Raw genomic sequence first — 19,016 nt, forward strand, 5'->3', positions numbered from 1 at the left:
GAAGTGCTAGTATGTCCTTTTTCTCTTACATTAAGACAGGATATGGTTTGGTTTTAATCTTTACGGAGGAAACACCTTTACTAAACTAATCAGTACATCAGCATCAGGCTTTCATGTTTTACTGTGATGTTATTCAAAACTGAATCTAGCACTTACTGTTTTATCTCCAGAGGAGTAAAGAGTACAGACATAAAATACATGTTGAAGTGTGAGAAGATTCAGTTTTTCTTGGTATTGATCATCTCGACACTAATACTGATACTCGGAACAACGCTTCAAGCTACGTCTTATCTTAGTTTAGGTTGTGAATAATTGAACATATTGTCATCTGCACTGTTCGCATGGACGGATTATGAGAAAATGGGTCCCTGGGCAGAGACCTCTCACTCCCCAGACAGAGCTTCTTTCTGGTCATTTTGCGTCTACATGAATTTGTGGTCTTTTTGTCGTATTTTTAGACTCTCTTGGCTCATGTTGCATTAGTATTTGAATGGTTTGTGTATGGTTTTGGTCGTTTTGGGTAGTTTAATGTCCATGTTCCCCCTGTTTGGATATTTTGGCAGTAGCTCTGCATCTCTATCTCAACTATTTGCCTCTGTGTGAGGTCATTGTGTTTTTCTGTTTTTCCATTTTGTATTTTTTAACCGGGCTCTTTCAAACAAGAAGTTTGAAAGTTGCACAGAGGCTCCAGCTCCTAATCCATACATGAGAGTCTGTTAGTATTTACTGCCATGATGTAGAATATTCAAGTGGATCAAGACCATTCAATTCACAGTTTTTAATATCCATACACACGGAAATTACATTCATCAGACAATAAGTTAAATTATATTCTCCGTGTCAGTCACTTTAATTCCAAATGAAGTAGGGCAGTTTGTAGTCCAGAGGTCCGAGAAGTTAGCTTATAAACTGAAGACTTTAGTCTTAAATCCCAGAACCAGTCAGGAAAGTAACTGAACGGCTCCCATCTCCTGAAACCACAACGTCTTCTGCTGTTCAGCTCCTCTGCGACTCCTGGTCAGAATGAAACCAGCCATTCGTCCAAATGTTCCTGATGGCGGTCGTAATCCTGACATTAATTTGCTTTCCCCCTCCGTATCAGTTATCATCTGTGTCACCTGGACACGAGTTCGAGTCATGTGAGGAACGCCTGACCGAAGCCGGCCTCATTTCCTCCTCCTGCTCTGGGACTTGTGGGACCTCTGGAGAGATGATAGTCTGGGCTGTCAGCGTTCGCTCCCTGAGGAGGGGGAAACAAATGAGAGAGTGAGAACCAGAAATAACACCGGGGGTTCACTACTGTACTCACGTGTCCTTTTTGTGGTGTTGTGGTGAAATGTGTAACACACTCAAATTTCCAAAACAGTGTCATCAGCTACAGATTCATTTTGGAAGTCATGCACAAAATGTCCGTTTTAAGGACTCATTCAGTAAAAGCAGGAGTCCCAGTAATATCGAACCATATGTAAATCAACTAGTTTAACACGTTAATGTCAGTAAAGAAAGAAAGAAATACACACATTCATAACTTCTCTGTAATGTTTTACATTTGCTTACTGGAATTACAGTAAACTGCTAAATTAATATGATGCTTTTAATATGTATTTAAAAGCATCTTACATATGTAAGATTATAGCAGCTTAAGAATTAAATAAAAAATATGTATATAATAATAGATGGATTTTTGGAAATTTGGAAATGTGGTTAGCTTAGCATAGCATAAAGCACTGATCCCACACTGAGCCCCCATAAAAAAGACTACTGATTTAACATACAGGCTATATAGGTGAAGGTGCACATCACCTGCAGTGCACAAGCTCAGTAAATCCTGGCTGACATCTAGTCCAACAAAAGTAAATCACCAGTTTGTTCTGGGTGAGTGAATGAGAAACAATACTGGAAACAGTGTCTAGGTATTTTCCCCACATCTTGTAGCTTGTGCCAGTGGGCACGTACAAATATCTGACAACAAAATGTTTGTTTAAGAACCAAATCGTCATTAATTGTTGTTGTTTTATTGATCAATTATAACCCAGAACTAAAAGTCTAACTTACATTTCCAGCTTGTGACTGAGATGTAACTCCCTCCAGCGGGACACTTACTTCTATTTCTTTTTTATTTATTAATTGTTTATTAATAATTTACAACATCAGACTGGGACTTGATCAGCTGTGGTATAGATCATAGAAACCAGGCAGTCCATCTAGTCCATGTGAGGACTTGATGACTTATAAGAAAGACTGTCCACCAACACACACGGATCACACACACTGCTGGACATCCTACCGTGCTCTGTAGTGACTGTTTTGCCAGCTGGCTCGCACAGTCCAGCCGAGGACCCTCTTCATGTACCGTGAACAGTAGGGGAACCTGTGACTCAACTGCTCCAGGAGTTCCTCTTTACGCAGACCGTAAACCACTGGCGCAACGCACTGTGCCAAGCTGAAGAAGGCGAAGATGACCACGGCAGACAGCTCTTTGGTCTCTGCCCGGATCAGCTCCCGTTTGTACAACATCGTCAGCACGAAGCTCACGAAGTTGGGGAGGATGTAAACGGCCAGTTGGGTGCCATGCAAAGCGATCGTCCTGCACCCGGCTCGGTTGCGCCTGTTGAGCACCCCTAGCCGCCTCCCTTCTACTAGTATCCTCACGTAGCTGTACAGAATAAGCACCGTGCACAACCCTATGAACAGCACCTTCTCCAGTCCGCCTTTCCTCAGCTGGTCCGGGCCGCACCCTCCGTTGTAATCAGCCGTGCCGGGTTTGGGGTCGGGGCGCAGGAGCAGGCTGAGGGGGATAACCAGCGCCATGAGCCAGGTGAGGACACCCAGCAGCCAGGGCCAGCGCCCCGCGTTGCAGGTGACGGTGTAGCGCATCGGGTGGCACACGGCGCAGAAACGGTCCAGAGCCATCGCCGTGAGCGTCAGGAGGATGTTGGAGGCGCTGCTGATCAAAACGGTGATCATGGCCATGCAGGCGGTGCGACCCGGCCGTGCGTCCAGGTGGATCTGGTAGTAGAACACGCTGCTCATGCCCAGGTAAACCAGGGCGGAGACCAGCAGGTGGAAAACCAGCACGAAGCGCGCATGAGTCCGGAGCCGCTCCTCGCGGACGATGGTCCAGTTGATGAGGAGGTTGAAGAAGAGAAGCACGGAGAAGGAGACGGTGGACACGTAAAAGCGCACGCAGGTGTACTCGTACACCTCGATGGTCCCCGTGGTGTTGTTCACTGACATTATTCCTCTGCTGGGTTTGTTGGATTTGTGGGATGATGACGAGGAAAGAAGTGGAGCTGACGGGAGAGAAAGTTTACGCGCTGCATCCTCTCTGTCTGCTGCCACACTGAAGACTGGCTGACGTCAAGTGGCTGTCTCTCTCTCTCTCTCTCTCTCTCTTTGTCTCTCTCTTTGTCTCTCTCTCTCTCTGTCTCTCTCTCTCTCTCTCTCTCTCTTTGTCTCTCTCTCTCTCTCTCTCTCTCTCTCTCTCTCTCTCTCTCTCTCTCTCTCTCTCTCTCTTTGTCTCTCTCTCTCTCTCAGACAATCTTTCCAGACATATCTGTTTGTAAATGAGTTTTCTTTATGCGTCAAGGTCAGATCCACTAAGATACGTGTGGTAAAATAAAATAAGGAAGGTATCAGAGGAATAATTTCAACATTTTGTGATAGATTCAAGTTCACTAGAAGCTGAGACCCAATTTATACTTCAATTTAAAGTATTTTCACTGTCATTCAAGCAGCAGGAGAAGCAGGCATGAACACTGTTGTTTAGGACAGTGAATACACCATCAGTCAAAAGTCTGGACAATCTTTCTCCTTCAGTGGTTTTTATTTATTTTTATTATTGCCAGCTCTAGCCATCCCATCTGGTTTGCATTTAGCGGGATCACCATTTGTTTTCCAGCAGGACAATGACCGCAAACACAGAAGGAGAGAGGTGGAGTGCTGCAGCAGACGACCTGACCCGAACCCAACCCAGGTGGGACTCGACAGCTCTGGGAGCTTCTTCAAGATTGTTGGAAAACCAACAAGGTGATGACCTTGTGAGACTGAGGGAAGGTCAAGAGTGTACATGAAGGTGGCAGCTTTGCAGAAGAAAACATAACCTGTGGTATTTAACACTGACACCATGATGGTCTAAAAGTAGTTCAGTTCCCTTCAACGTGTCTTTTTCTTTGAACCTACACACAGAGCATTAACTGGATGTTTGACTGTTGCTGCCACCTTCTGCTTTTTCAGTCAACAACCAGCCGACACTGCACGAGCGTAAACATTCATTTCAGGGGTGAATTGTGAATCTGCGGTCACCCTGCATCATATAACATCCCCTTACCCCGCATAGAGGGTGAAACATGCACAGGTGCAGATGTATCAGCGTTAAAGCTTCTATGATGATGATTGTTTGTTAAGATGTTCTCTGGAAGCACCCTTTGATACTGCAGTGCAGCAGGAAACGAAAGTACACACACACACACACACACACACACACACACACACACACACACACACACACACGCAGGTGTTTCCACTTTTCTGGGTGAACAGTCAGACCTGTGGTCACGTTGTAGGTGAGTCACAGTCAGGACTCCATCAGCGTGAATTCAAAGTGTCACAGTGTCACTTATATAAATACTGAATTCCTGTCAGTCCCAGTCTTCAGCCCCCCTGTGGTGCTGATAACATCTCATCATGCATGAGTGATGGTTTCCTGTTTATTGTTTATGTACTTTATACAGCATGATGTACTTTATACAGCATGATGTACTTTATATACATGATTTACTTTATATACATGATGTACTTTATACAGCATGATTTAGTTTATACAGCATGATGTACTTTATACAGCATGATGTACTTTATATACATGATGTACTTTACATACTTGATGTACTTTATATACATGATGTACTTTATATACATGATTTACTTTATACAGCATGATGTACTTTATATACATGATGTACTTTATACAGCATGATGTACTTTATATACATGATGTACTTTATATACATGATTTACTTTATATACATGATGTACTTTATACAGCATGATGTACTTTATATACATGATGTACTTTATATACATGATTTACTTTATATACATGATGTACTTTATATACATGATGTACTTTATATACATGATGTACTTTATACAGCATGATGTACTTTATATACATGATGTACTTTATACAGCATGATGTACTTTATACAGCATGATGTACTTTATACAGCATGATGTACTTTATATACATGATGTACTTTATATACTTGTTGTACTTTATATACATGATGTACTTTATATACATGATTTACTTTATATACATGATGTACTTTATACAGCATGATGTACTTTATATACATGATGTACTTTATATACATGATGTACTTTATATACATGATGTACTTTATATACATGATGTACTTTATATACATGATGTACTTTATATACATGATTTACTTTATATACATGATTTACTTTATATACATGATTTACTTTATACAGCATGATGTACTTTATATACATGATTTACTTTATACAACATGATGTACTTTATATACATGATGTACTTTATACAGCATGATGTACTTTATACAGCATGATGTACTTTATATACATGATGTACTTTATATACTTGATGTACTTTATATACATGATGTACTTTATATACATGATGTACTTTATATACATGATTTACTTTATATACATGATGTACTTTATACAGCATGATGTACTTTATATACATGATGTACTTTATATACATGATTTACTTTATATACATGATGTACTTTATATACATGATTTACTTTATATACATGATTTACTTTATATACATGATGTACTTTATACAGCATGATGTACTTTATATACATGATGTACTTTATATACATGATGTACTTTATATACATGATGTACTTTATATACATGATGTACTTTATATACATGATTTACTTTATATACATGATGTACTTTATACAGCATGATGTACTTTATATACATGATGTACTTTATACAGCATGATGTACTTTATATACATGATGTACTTTATATACATGATGTACTTTATACAGCATGATGTACTTTATATACATGATGTACTTTATACAGCATGATGTACTTTATATACATGATGTACTTTATATACTTGATGTACTTTATATACATGATGTACTTTATATACATGATGTACTTTATATACTTGATGTACTTTATATACTTGATGTACTTTATATACATGATGTACTTTATGTACTTGATGCACTTTAGATACATGATGTACTTTATATACATGATTTACTTTATACAGCATGATGTACTTTATATACTTGATGTACTTTATATACATGATGTACTTAATATACTTGATGTACTTTATATACTTGATGTACTTTATATACTTGATGTACTTTATATACATGATTTACTTTATACAGCATGATGTACTTTATATACTTGATGTACTTTATATACATGATGTACTTTATACAGCATGATGTACTTTATATACTTGATGTACTTTATACAGCTTGATGTACTTTATATACATAATGTACTTTATATACTTGATGTACTGTATATACATGATGTACTTTACATACATGATGTACTTTATATACATGATTTACTTTATATACATGATGTACTTTATATACTTGATGTACTTTATATACTTGTACTTTATATACATGATTTACTTTATACAGCATGATGTACTTTATACAGCATGATTTACTTTATATACATGATGTACTTTATACAGCATGATGTACTTTATATACATGATGTACTTTATATACATGATGTACTTTATATACTTGTTGTACTTTATATACATGATTTACTTTATATACATGATGTACTTTATATACATGATTTACTTTATATACTTGATGTACTTTATACAGCATGATGTACTTTATATACTTGATGTACTTTATACAGCATGATGTACTTTATATACTTGTTGTACTCTATATACATGATGTACTTTATATACTTGTTGTACTTTATATACATGATGTACTTTATATACATGATTTACTTTATATACATGATGTACTTTATATACATGATTTACTTTATATACATGATGTACTTTATATACTTGATGTACTTTATATACATGATTTACTTTATATACTTGATGTACTTTATACAGCATGAGGTACTTTATATACTTGTTGTACTTTATATACATGATTTACTTTATATACATGATTTACTTTATATACTTGATGTACTTTATACAGCATGATGTACTTTATATACTTGTTGTACTCTATATACATGATGTACTTTATATACTTGATGTACTGTATATACATGATGTACTTTACATACATGATGTACTTTATATACATGATTTACTTTATATACATGATTTACTTTATATACATGATGTACTTTATATACTTGATGTACTTTATATACATGATTTACTTTATATACTTGATGTACTTTATATACTTGATGTACTTTATACAGCATGAGGTACTTTATATACTTGTTGTACTTTATATACATGATGTACTTTATATACATGATTTACTTTATATACATGATGTACTTTATATACTTGTTGTACTTTATATACATGATTTACTTTATATACATGATTTACTTTATATACATGATTTACTTTATATACTTGATGTACTTTATACAGCATGATGTACTTTATATACTTGATGTACTTTATATACTTGTTGTACTTTATATACATGATTTACTTTATATACATGATTTACTTTATACAGCATGATGTACTTTATATACTTGTTGTACTCTATATACATGATGTACTTTATATACTTGATGTACTTTATATACATGATGTACTTTATATACATGATGTACTTTATATACATGATGTACTTTATATACATGATTTACTTTATATACATGATGTACTTTTTATACTTGATGTACTTTATATACATGATTTACTTTATATACTTGATGTACTTTATACAGCATGAGGTACTTTATATACTTGTTGTACTTTATATACATGATTTACTTTATATACATGATTTACTTTATATACATGATTTACTTTATATACTTGATGTACTTTATACAGCATGATGTACTTTATATACTTGATGTACTGTATATACATGATGTACTTTACATACTTGATGTACTGTATATACATGATGTACTTTATATACATGATTTACTTTATATACATGATTTACTTTATATACATGATGTACTTTATATACTTGATGTACTTTATATACATGATTTACTTTATATACTTGATGTATTTTATATACTTGATGTACTTTATACAGCATGAGGTACTTTATATACTTGTTGTACTTTATATACATGATGTACTTTATATACATGATTTACTTCATATACATGATGTACTTTATACAGCATGATGTACTTTATATACTAGATGTACTTTATATACTTGTTGTACTTTATATACATGATTTACTTTATATACTTGATGTACTTTATACAGCATGATGTACTTTATATACTTGATGTACTTTATACAGCATGATGTACTTTATATACTTGTTGTACTCTATATACATGATGTACTTTATATACTTGTTGTACTTTATATACATGATGTACTTCTCTGTTGTTTATTATGAGAATGTTCTGTGTTGCTGCCACCAACAGGTCACTTCTAGTCACAGCAGTCTGTCTCCTGTCTCACCACTTAGTTTTTTCTGTGCTGTGTAATAATCCTCACAGCCTCAGAGTGTCGCTAACGTTTCATTATTGTCTCCTTATCTTTCTTTTCCTCTTTTTCAGTCCACAGGTGTTGTTGATATTTAATCCTCTTGTGTATGCACCTTCATATTTGTTTGTCATTTGCAATTTAATGTGGAAGTGGACATGCAAAATGCATTTCTCACTGGGGAAAGAAAACAATAAAGACACCAGGAAGACAATATTATATAAGGTACTCCTTATGTTGCAGAGGCAGAACTTAACTTGTACTTTGTACGATTTTCCACCTAGTTCCACTTTATCATGGGCTGTATAAAGATAACCTCCTATTAGATGATTAGTGCATTATAAACTCTGCAGCCCCGTAGATGTTATTGCTCAAGTTAAATTAACATACTCTATAAACACAGACACATACTCCCATCATGTACTCATGTTCCAGCAGCCAGTGTACGTAACATAATATTAATAATTGAAACTTTATTGAGGTTAAAACACTTCATTTACTACAGTAAGTGCAGGAGAAATTAAATAAAGAGTGCTATTTGGTATTCAGATGACCTGCAGTATAGTTACAAACATGTTTTTTCACTGCTCTCACTCTCCTGTGTATTATGAAAATCTGTAGGGAGGTGCGATGGAAAGTTCATAGCATCACTCCTGACGCTAAACCAGGTGCTCTCTTTACCATCTGCTGCTCAAATCACCTCAACTGTATTATTTCATTATTCTTATAACCCCAGTGAACTGTGATGTCATTTTGCCAAGCTAATAAAATATCACTCCTAAATTAATTTTGACAGCTTTGTCATTTTCATATTGCATTTAAACCTTTAGTTGATGCATGCACAGGTTGTTCTACATGAAGAAGTTTGCTGTAAAGCTTTTTGAACAGCACTAGAAACGCATGTGCAGCACTGAGCTGAGCTGCTTTCCATAATTCTTTGCACACACAGAAATTTAGACATGTCCATTGTTGTTTTGCATCCTTGCCTGCACTGACAACAGCGAGGGAGTGGGAAATAATCGATCTTAGTCAAATCTTCACTTCGTGCATTTGCAATAATACAAAAAGGAGTATGGTGTCTCTCTTGCGTCGTGCCCACCTCCGAGACACGCAGCCAGCGCCGCTTTTCATTGCGCACTTCTCACTGCACCTTCTCAGGGTGAAGTCGTCTGAGCACATTTGTAACTTTTGAATTTTCTGGAGTTTTTCAAAACCTCACGGAACCAGCGGTAAGAAAAAAAAAACTAAGTGTTTACTGTCCCGCATTGGGAAGTTGTTATTCTCTACAGTATAATAAGATGCTGTTAATTATTTCAACTGGAAGGTTTTTACTTGGATTTGATGACGATGCGTTTGTAACTTACATGGAAACTTTCATTACGTTCAATGAAAAAGCAGTAAAATAAGGATTTGCATCGGTTTAGTGAGTTCATATCAAACCACAGTGTCGTATTTTATCATTTAGCACGATTTTATTCGACTTTGTGCAGCTACACAGTTGGATTTCCAGTAGTGCTCTGAATGCATGTGTTCTCCTTCACCTTCTTATTAGTACATTTCTAAAATGTTTGAAAAGAGAATGTACTGAAAGATGTAAAACAGAAACCTTCTCTCCGACATAACATACTCAAAGAGGCTGTTTTCAATTCTTATCTCTCTCATGTCAGCAGAGTAGTTTAGTTTTCTAAAAGTTTAACAGATCTTAACTTCTGACATGTGGATGAAAACTTTAAGCAGATCAAATATGTGCACCACCTTTGGCAAAGATACAGCTCAGTATTTGTTTGACTCCTGTGGCCTACATCTCCATGTAGTATGTGGGTCTGACGACAGTGAAGGGAGGACAGATGTGGGCTGACCCACAGCAGTTTAGCAAACCAAACATCTGTAATTAAAGACAGATATTTAATAACAGAGTTTTCTGGTTGATGGTTGGTTTAACACATGGTTGATCTGATTCCCTGTGGTTTGTCTAGTAAAGGATGCAGAATAATAATTAACTGTACTAGTTTCAATTCAGAAACATGATCACTACACAAGTGGACTTGCGTAATATCAAATATAAACATTCCCCGGAGGGACACTTACAGGAATTCACTTGTTTTAATATCTAACTGAGAAGGAAGCACTTTAATGGAAGTGGGATGACGTTATTGCTCCTTTTCTATAAATCTATCAACGATAAACAACCGAGGGCTGAAGCAATAAAAGCTGTGTGACTAAACAGAGTTTAGTGGACGCCTTAGTGAACAAGATTTAACACATGGACTGCACATATATACACATTTGACAGGCAGGGGGCATAATGTAGGCCCAACCCTGAGTAACTGCGGGCCACGAGGTGCTGGTAGGTTGGCATGTGGACCTGGTGGCCTGGTTACAGGCTCACCACTTCCAGTTAACAGTTTACAGCTGCTCTAGGCTACATCTCAATTATGCTTGTGTTTGCCTGTAAAAAAGTGATTGATAGTGTTACATAGTAGTAACTCAGACTCTCAGATCAAATAATACCAACTTGAAGGAGGTGTTATAATGTATAGGAAGGAATTTCCAGTGAATACAGCCCAGTTTCTTCATGTTTGTCTTGTGTCTTCCAGACATGCCCGTCCAACAGCAGCCCGTCCAGGTGGTGACAGTGATCTCCAACCAAGGCCCCGGGACCTGGAGCACTGGCCTTTGTGATTGCTGCTCTGATGTGGGCACCTGTAAGTCAACAAACCCCAGTGATGTTGCTCACCATGATTATAACGTAGGAAACTTCCACAAAGGTCACCAGCTCACGATAGATAGATGTTGGACTCAAAGGAGCAAATGCTGGGATAATATGACTTTTTATGCCCATTGTGGTTCAAGCTACTATATCCTTCATTTCCCATGATGCAATAACATATGACCTCTATATCAGAGCCTTTTCTGCTTGTTCACTGGCCATATATTCAAGCAGAGATTTTTTCTCTTATCAATTTTAATATACAGGTTGATGTGTCTATAAAAGACTCTTTAAACATTGCCCTGTGACTGTCACTGCATTAAAGTCCAGATCAAACAAGGTCTGTGATACAAATGCTGATAAGCTCATGTAAATCAGTTATTAGTGTGTTTAGAGCAATAATCATAAAGAGCAGCAGCAAAAACACCTCATACACAGTTACTATAAGAAAGGTTGTGACCAGTTAAGGACGTGTCTCTGAATGTGTGAAACTGATGCGATTTCTGTTGAAATCAAGTTGATGACAATGAGATCACCGGCACTATTTCACAGTTGTAAAGTCATATGCTCGTTTTCCTCTTCTCTCTTCCTGAAGGTTGCTGTGCTCTGTGGTGTTTCCCTTGCATGCAGTGCGAGACAGCCAATAAACATGGCTGGTGCTGCTGCCTCCCAATGCTGGATATTTGCTGTGTGGTGTCCTGCCTACTCCGGTCCTCCATTAGAGATCGCCACAACATCCCTGTAAGGCTTATGAAGGGAAATGGGGGGGAGGGGAGGGGTCGGAGCATTCCCATTTATTGTAATTTTATAATGATGATTGCCTGAAGCACTCGGCAGATCTAAGTAACCATTAGCGGGAATTGGTGGATTGATTTCAGTCTCATGCTAGTGCTTATATCTTGGATATAATGCATCTGTCTTTGTAAACCTCTATCTGTGTCATATGGTACCATTAGTTATTACAGTGATAAATTAACATGTGCATTATTACCACTTTATTAAATGTTCTTCCGACTCAGGGTGACTAGCTTATTGTGAGTTTTGCAATCCCGCTTACACAACGGTGTGACTGAAAACAGACTCTTTGCACTGATCAAAGCAGATTGTGTTTTCCTACATCCCTTAAGATTTCTTATTGAAAGAGGTGATGCTGTAACAGACACTGAATAAAAAAATAGAAAAAACAAAAGTCTGTTTTCCCGCAAGTGGGAAAGTTCCACTTTCCAAGAAACTGGGTGTAGTTGCACTTTCCTTTCCTCATTTTTGTTTTCTTAACCAGGACACTGGAATTAATCAGCCCCAGCCTTACAACAGTTGCAAACTCTTAGCAAACAGTTGCTATAATGTAATACTGGAGATAATTGTTGGTCGTTCCACAGCGTCTCTGTGCTCTGAATATGTGTTGCTGCATAACTTTCATTTGGCTTGGTAATTGACCTGAGTCAGTCTCTGAATATTATAGTTGCGGTGGCTACTTTGGATTTAACCCTTTCCCGTCTCTCATCTTCCTCCCACAGGGCTCATGCTGCGATGACTGCTGTAAGCTGCTGTGGTGTTACCCGTGTGTCTGGTGCCAGATGAACCGGGAAGTGAAGATCAGGACCTAGCTGCTGGTAACAACACAGGTGGTAACCAAAGAGTAGTAGAGAAGTAAAAAACAACCTGAGGAAATACTTCACTTCATTTATATTTTTGGCAGTTTTTCCCCCATGTCTGACATAGGTGCAAAAACTATTTTTACAATACAGAATATAGCGTTGTATAATCGAACATGTATTGCTTTTTTTGTTTTGTCTTTGAACATGGACTTATTATCGATGTGTAAACAAATACTTACTACCAAACTAAATGTTTTTCCATTATTTCCAATATGTACTGTCAGCACTCAGACTGTCAGTCAATGTTTTTAATAAAACATCCACATCAATTTTATTTGTTTGCCACTTCCTTCATATTGTTTACAGTTGTATTATTCTGATTAACAAAATATTTGGTTACCCTTTTGATTTAGGCATCGTTTAGATTAATTTGGACATTAAAATTTTATTTTAATATTATACTTTTCTCTCATTAAACCTATATCAGCTTATTTTTGTAAAAGATTATAACTTTGATCTGAATTTAATAAAATCTCTATAAAGTTTGTTTTTTCTTTTTTTGTATTTTGTTGCTTTTTAGTTAATTTTATTTAACTACATTTGTGTTTACATAGTATTACATGTTTATCGTAGAGATAAAATTGGAACCATAGTTATATAACTAAATTTAATTTTCTGATCTTGTACTGATAAAATATGTAAAGATGAAGATACTTTGGGCTACTCAAGTCATTGGGTTCACGCTGTCACAAATCCTATCACGACACGAGCGTGTGGTGCAGTCTGAGCATTGGTGCTATAGATGCACTATGGTGTTAGAAAGTTGACCTCATCAGTTTTGGGCTAATTTCTGTTCAAGAAAATCTCAAATCTGATGTATACATGATGTTTACAGTGCAGTGCAGAAACCATTCAGACCCCTCTTCACTCTTTTGTCATGTTGCAGCCTGATACTACAGTTGTTCCTTTTTTCTTTCTCAGTAACCCATAATCACGAAGTGAAAAGACTATTTCAGAAATGTCAGTGAATTTAGTACTGATATCTAACATGTGCTGTAGTATTCAGACCATTTATGACGCGACAAACTTGGAATACCTGGATTCAGAGATTTTCTATTGTTCTTCTTTGCAAATCCTCTCTAGCTCAGCCAGGAAACTGACTGTACCATCTCCACACAGAATCTCTGGAGCTCAGGCACCATTGGGGTTTTAGTCACCTCTCTTACCAACACCCCCTCCCCCCTTTTTGCTCTCTTTGGCTGGGCCTCTGGCTTCGGATGAGTCCTGGTTATGGTCCAAACTTCTTCTATTTGAGAACTGTGGAGGCCAGTGTGCTCTAGGAACACTTTAGTGCAGCAGACAGTTTTCCCAGCGTTCCCCAGATCTGATCTGAATTTGAACTAGTGAGTGTCAGACTGCAGCATAACAAAATTGAAACTTGTGAAGAGTCTTTCAGTTCTGCCTTTTTGATGTTAAAACAGAAAATAATGTTTTTTAATTTAAGGGAATTTGAAAGCTTGATTGTAATTGTTGATTAGGGAGTCATTTCCTGGCTTGACACATACTTCACGCCATGGTACTGATAACAGACCTATTAAGCAACAGTGGTGTCACATTGCTTTATGTTTTCAGCGTCTACGTCCCCACAAAGTCATGATTAACAGATCCAGTGTGGATTCGACTTGTGTTTGATTTAAAAATCTATTGTGTGTGATGGTGCTCAGTGTTTATATATCTCTTCTAATAATATGTGATGATCTGTAGATGTTCTGTGATAATAGAATTCAATTTATTAAATAACTTTTACCCAAACATGCTAAAGAGGTTTCAGGAGGAACATGACTTCAAAATTATTATGAAATTAAGCACATGAGACAAAGAGAACTGAGAAGAAAGTCACAAGTTGAAAGTGACAACAGGGATGTGGACAGTGTTACAGTGCTACAGAGGTTTGGTTCCCACAGATTTCAGGGTTAATTTAAACTTTTCAGTTTAGCGTCTTCCAACATAGCAATTTAATTGTTTAGTAATTCATGTGAGTTTACTACTAACTAGTACTAACCTCAATTTTAATTTGACATCATGTTGATGTAAACTTTTCCAAGCCATATTGAACATGCTGGTATGGGCTCAGGTAAAATTGGACTAATACTTAAAATAAAGGAAGACAGGAGGTAAAATAACAGTGTTGTTTTTCCCCTAACTAGCGCAGGTTTATCTCCTCTAATTATTTTCCCATAATTGAAAACGCAGCTGACTGAAAACAGGATATGTCAACACACGATTAGTGCGAAATTGGTTATCTTTGCGTCACTATGTGTTACATATGCAACTGCAGATGACTGTGTGAGTGTTTTGGACTTTTTACAGTACAGTCCACAGTAGAAACAGCTACAGCCTGGTGAGTTTCTGATCAGCCAAAACAGTATCAGACATCCACGGGTCGTCACAGTTTGCAGTGTATGAGGCAGTGTAGATGCAGACCTGTCAGAGAGCCCATGCTAACCCGCTCACCCCAACTTAAAACTGTCAGCTGGTGCTCATATTGTGGCTGGTTATGGCATAGGGAAGCTTTTTCCTGCTAAGGCTCTGTGGGGACTCTGGAAACAGAGAGGATTTGCATGTTCATTTGTGCACATGCAAAGGATCGGATGACAACAACATTCAGGGCAGTTTTGGGGATTTTGCTCTATTTTTCCCACTGTATGACTACTGTCCAGCATGGTGATGGTAGTTTGATGACATGCAAATGCTCTGTTGCTTTAGCCTTGGCAGCCTGGCTGTACTTCAAGGATAGTAGGCATTGTTTTGGCGCTAAATGACAAATCGCATCAAACCATGTAGTTGAAACATAGAATAATAACGTTGTACTATCAACCACATTGAAGAGAGAGAGTGGGGTGGGGGCTGCTGAACATGGTGAAAACCACATCCTGACTTCAAGCACCTACGAAGCAGCTACAGGTTTAGATTTCAGGAAGTGGAGCTGTGAACATGTGTCAGTTTATGTACATTTCCTGGTAAGGGCAGGTTGCAGTATTAGTGTGTGCAAAAGGGGCAGGGGTTGAGGGTTAAGTTCACACAGTTTAGAAGTTAATGAGTAATATATTTATTGCCATAGGCGATGGATGGTAAAATGTTTACATGATTACCATTGATTATTAACCACATACAGTAGTCAGAGGGATGACAGCCACATTCATGGTGCACAGGGCAGACACAGTCGTCATTCTCCGTTTGCCTAATCTTATGGATTAATGCAATGTGATGGTTTGTAGAGTCATGTTTGCAGACATTGGTATGGGGAACCTGTAGGAGAAAAGAGCAACTTCAGTATGAAAGATGATAGGAGATACCAAGGTTCATAGATAGGACATGGGTAGGAGAGGAGTTCTGGGTCACAACAGTCAGCCTGTGTAGAAGAAATTTATGTTTTCCTTATGGTACACATATACCTAGTTCCTTAGGAATGTTATGTGGAGGGGGCCCTGTGAAATATAAGTATGAGGGTTAGAGAGAGGTAGAGCAGAAGACATTTACATGATTGTGGTGTTTTCTCCATGCCGGCATGTACGTATTAAACTGAGATGGTTCATCACACTGAGTCCTTCCTTGAAGTCTACTAAGATTTAACAATATTTAGAGGACGAGGAAAATGTTCTACTACAAACCACGTGACTGTTCAGCAGCTGGTCAAACATACTGCAAAAAAACAACAACAAAAAAACAGTGAAACCACCTTCAGGCCTTTAGGGGCACACTTGAAAATCAGATAGCACTGAAAAGTAACAGAAAATAACCTCGGTTATCAAATGTAATGCACCATTGTCTAAAAACTACTCCAGGTCAGAAACACTATTGACTTAAGGGTTCAACAAGAAAGAAATAAATCAAGGCAGTGTCAGGAAATGATTTACGTAGACGGGTGGATGTGTATGGGTGTACAGATGGACAATCTGGAGCTTCAGATGTGCCCAAACATGTTAGGTATTGTTTTGTTTGAGTTTATTTGTTCCATTTATTTAGATGTTATGGTTGGAACAAGGCATGGAACTGTTGACTGAAATACAGGAAGCAGACTCTTTGAATTTAACTTTAAATTTTTCTTTGACATGTGAACCTCGATTAACATGAAGGCCTGTCTTGCTGTCACTCGCCGGTATGTAAAAGATGACAACAAGCTGTCCACTGCTGTGCTGCAGCTTCTACAGTTTCCTGTAGGCCAAGTCAGCTTGGAGCAACACACCCTCTGGAAAGGATATTTTCCCCTAATCTGTGTCATCTTACTAAGAAATATCCCTCCCTTTCCGAAACATCCGTTTCCCATGAGAGACTATCCAAACGCAGGAAAGGTTTTCAACAAAATAAAGATACTGTAGAACTCCCAAAACATTTTAACTAACACTTTATCTCATTAAAAACACCTGATAACAACATTTCCATCACCTGCAGCCCTTAGGTCACACATGCACTCCTCATTTAAAATGTACATCTACTTTATCCAAATACAGTTTTCTTTTCAACAAATGTCAACAGACCTAAAAGCGCTGTGGAGCACGAGTTTCTAAACCCCTAAATATAGACCAGAGGCAGCATGAGTTAGGAAGCCAGGATGTAGATAGGGCTGCAACAGAATTTCCTCAGTTACAGGATAAAGGAATAAATCTCTTATCTGGTGCTTCCATTCGTCACAAATCAGAGTTTATGCCAAGAATCCTGCATTTTCATCATTCAGCTGAAATATCTGCATTAAGCTTGATTTACTTTAATGATGATTTATGTATTTTTAGTGTTTGTTTGTCGACATTACTCTTGTTCAGGTTGTTCAACACCACTTATCTTCTTTTTATTTTGTTTCCTGGCACATTTCTCCTGGTTTATGTGTCAAGGTTAATTTCACTTTTATTGTTTTAGTGTTTTCTATTGCCAAACCTGCTCCCGCCAATTACAGCAGAACAGTTTGTCTCCTCTTTAACGATTTTTTTTTTTTATCATACTCCCACACACACACAAACTGGTCACGTTTACTGCTTTAAAAAGGTCAACAGACTCTTTATCTCTTCTCATTCTGCAACAAGTTAAGTTTCATTTTCTTCAGAGTGGGGGCAGAAAGAGAAACTCAGGGAGTGGCTGAAATGTGTGTGAGAAAAATGCAGAGAGTGCAGGTGTGTAGGAAACGTCACACACGTTTTCTGTATTAGCAGTAATGGTAATGACATTTAATATACATTTATAAAAGGGAGTTTTTTTTAAGTTCACTCATCAGTAACTGTAATAACTGCACTTCAAAAGCAACGCCCCCTGCAGGAGAAACAATCCCATGAAAGTAATGTGGTGTTCAAGTGCCCACAGGAATACTGACGTATTCCTGAGAGTAAATACAGTAAATACAGTAAATACAGTAGATTCAGTACGGTACGTTCAAACACAACTCATCTTTTTATATTTTTTAAAACAAATAAAAAAGAACAATTATCTAAAACTTAAAAAAGATAAAATAAACAACTTTTGTTTTCAAGATTCATTTATATTTTTATGTTAACAATGGATGATCACCTAACACAGCAGTCCATCTGCGCAACAAAGACCTTTTTTATTTTTAGATCTTTGCTTTTAATTTCTGGTTTCCTCAACAGAAGGTATTTTCATAAAAACACAGTAACCACTGGCTAAATTTAACACTGTGGAGAATATAGCAGCTGAAGAAACATTTTTACAATAGAAGTTGGTGAAGAGGCTCTATGAGCTAAGAAAACCCACCATTACCTAGTGTGATAACTTGAAACTATCAAAAGTTATAAAAGACGTGCATTGCCACCACTACAGAGATAGTCATCTTTAAAGGCAAGGTTTCAGCAAGGCTCGCTTTACTAACCACAGCATTTCAGCTATTTATAATTGTTTAGTAAGTAAGTAAGTGTACCTACTTGTTTATTGTAATCTGACCTGAAAGACTGTAACAGGGTGTGCAGAACAGAGTGGATTGACTTTATTGTAATCT

The 19,016-nt window shown here is 37.2% G+C and overlaps 2 protein-coding genes across 2 annotated transcripts; one reads left to right on the forward strand and one right to left on the reverse strand.

The window, feature by feature from the left end:
* Window positions 1-763: 763 nt before the first annotated feature.
* On the reverse strand, window positions 764-3,366 carry zgc:194312 (G-protein coupled receptor). The gene is made up of 2 exons (XM_026352356.1): window positions 2,288-3,366; window positions 764-1,240 (listed from the first exon to the last, which is right to left on the reverse strand). The coding sequence occupies exons 1-2, from the start codon at window positions 3,235-3,237 to the stop codon at window positions 1,099-1,101; spliced, it is 1,092 nt and encodes a 363-aa protein (XP_026208141.1). The 5' UTR covers window positions 3,238-3,366; the 3' UTR covers window positions 764-1,098.
* Window positions 3,367-9,780: 6,414 nt separating this feature from the next.
* LOC113157752 (cornifelin homolog B-like) lies at window positions 9,781-13,349 on the forward strand. The gene is made up of 4 exons (XM_026353382.1): window positions 9,781-9,936; window positions 11,305-11,412; window positions 12,013-12,158; window positions 12,935-13,349. Exons 2-4 carry the CDS (start codon window positions 11,307-11,309, stop codon window positions 13,022-13,024), a joined length of 342 nt encoding a protein of 113 aa, XP_026209167.1. The 5' UTR covers window positions 9,781-9,936; window positions 11,305-11,306; the 3' UTR covers window positions 13,025-13,349.
* The last annotated feature ends 5,667 nt before the right edge of the window (window positions 13,350-19,016 follow it).

Source organism: Anabas testudineus, chromosome 18 (genome assembly GCF_900324465.2).
Source record: "Anabas testudineus chromosome 18, fAnaTes1.2, whole genome shotgun sequence".
Classification (NCBI taxonomy): domain Eukaryota; kingdom Metazoa; phylum Chordata; class Actinopteri; order Anabantiformes; family Anabantidae; genus Anabas; species Anabas testudineus.

Excerpts from the sequence above, each read along its gene's own strand:
- zgc:194312 (XM_026352356.1), bottom strand. The coding sequence starts at position 3,237 with ATGTCAGTGAACAACACCACGGGGACCATCGAGGTGTACGAGTACACC. Across the intron at positions 1,241-2,287 it reads AACAGTCACTACAGAGCACG|GGAGCGAACGCTGACAGCCC; the intron begins GTAGGATGTCCA and ends CCCCCTCCTCAG.
- LOC113157752 (XM_026353382.1), top strand. The coding sequence starts at position 11,307 with ATGCCCGTCCAACAGCAGCCCGTCCAGGTGGTGACAGTGATCTCCAAC. Across the intron at positions 11,413-12,012 it reads CTGCTCTGATGTGGGCACCT|GTTGCTGTGCTCTGTGGTGT; the intron begins GTAAGTCAACAA and ends CTCTTCCTGAAG. Across the intron at positions 12,159-12,934 it reads GAGATCGCCACAACATCCCT|GGCTCATGCTGCGATGACTG; the intron begins GTAAGGCTTATG and ends TTCCTCCCACAG.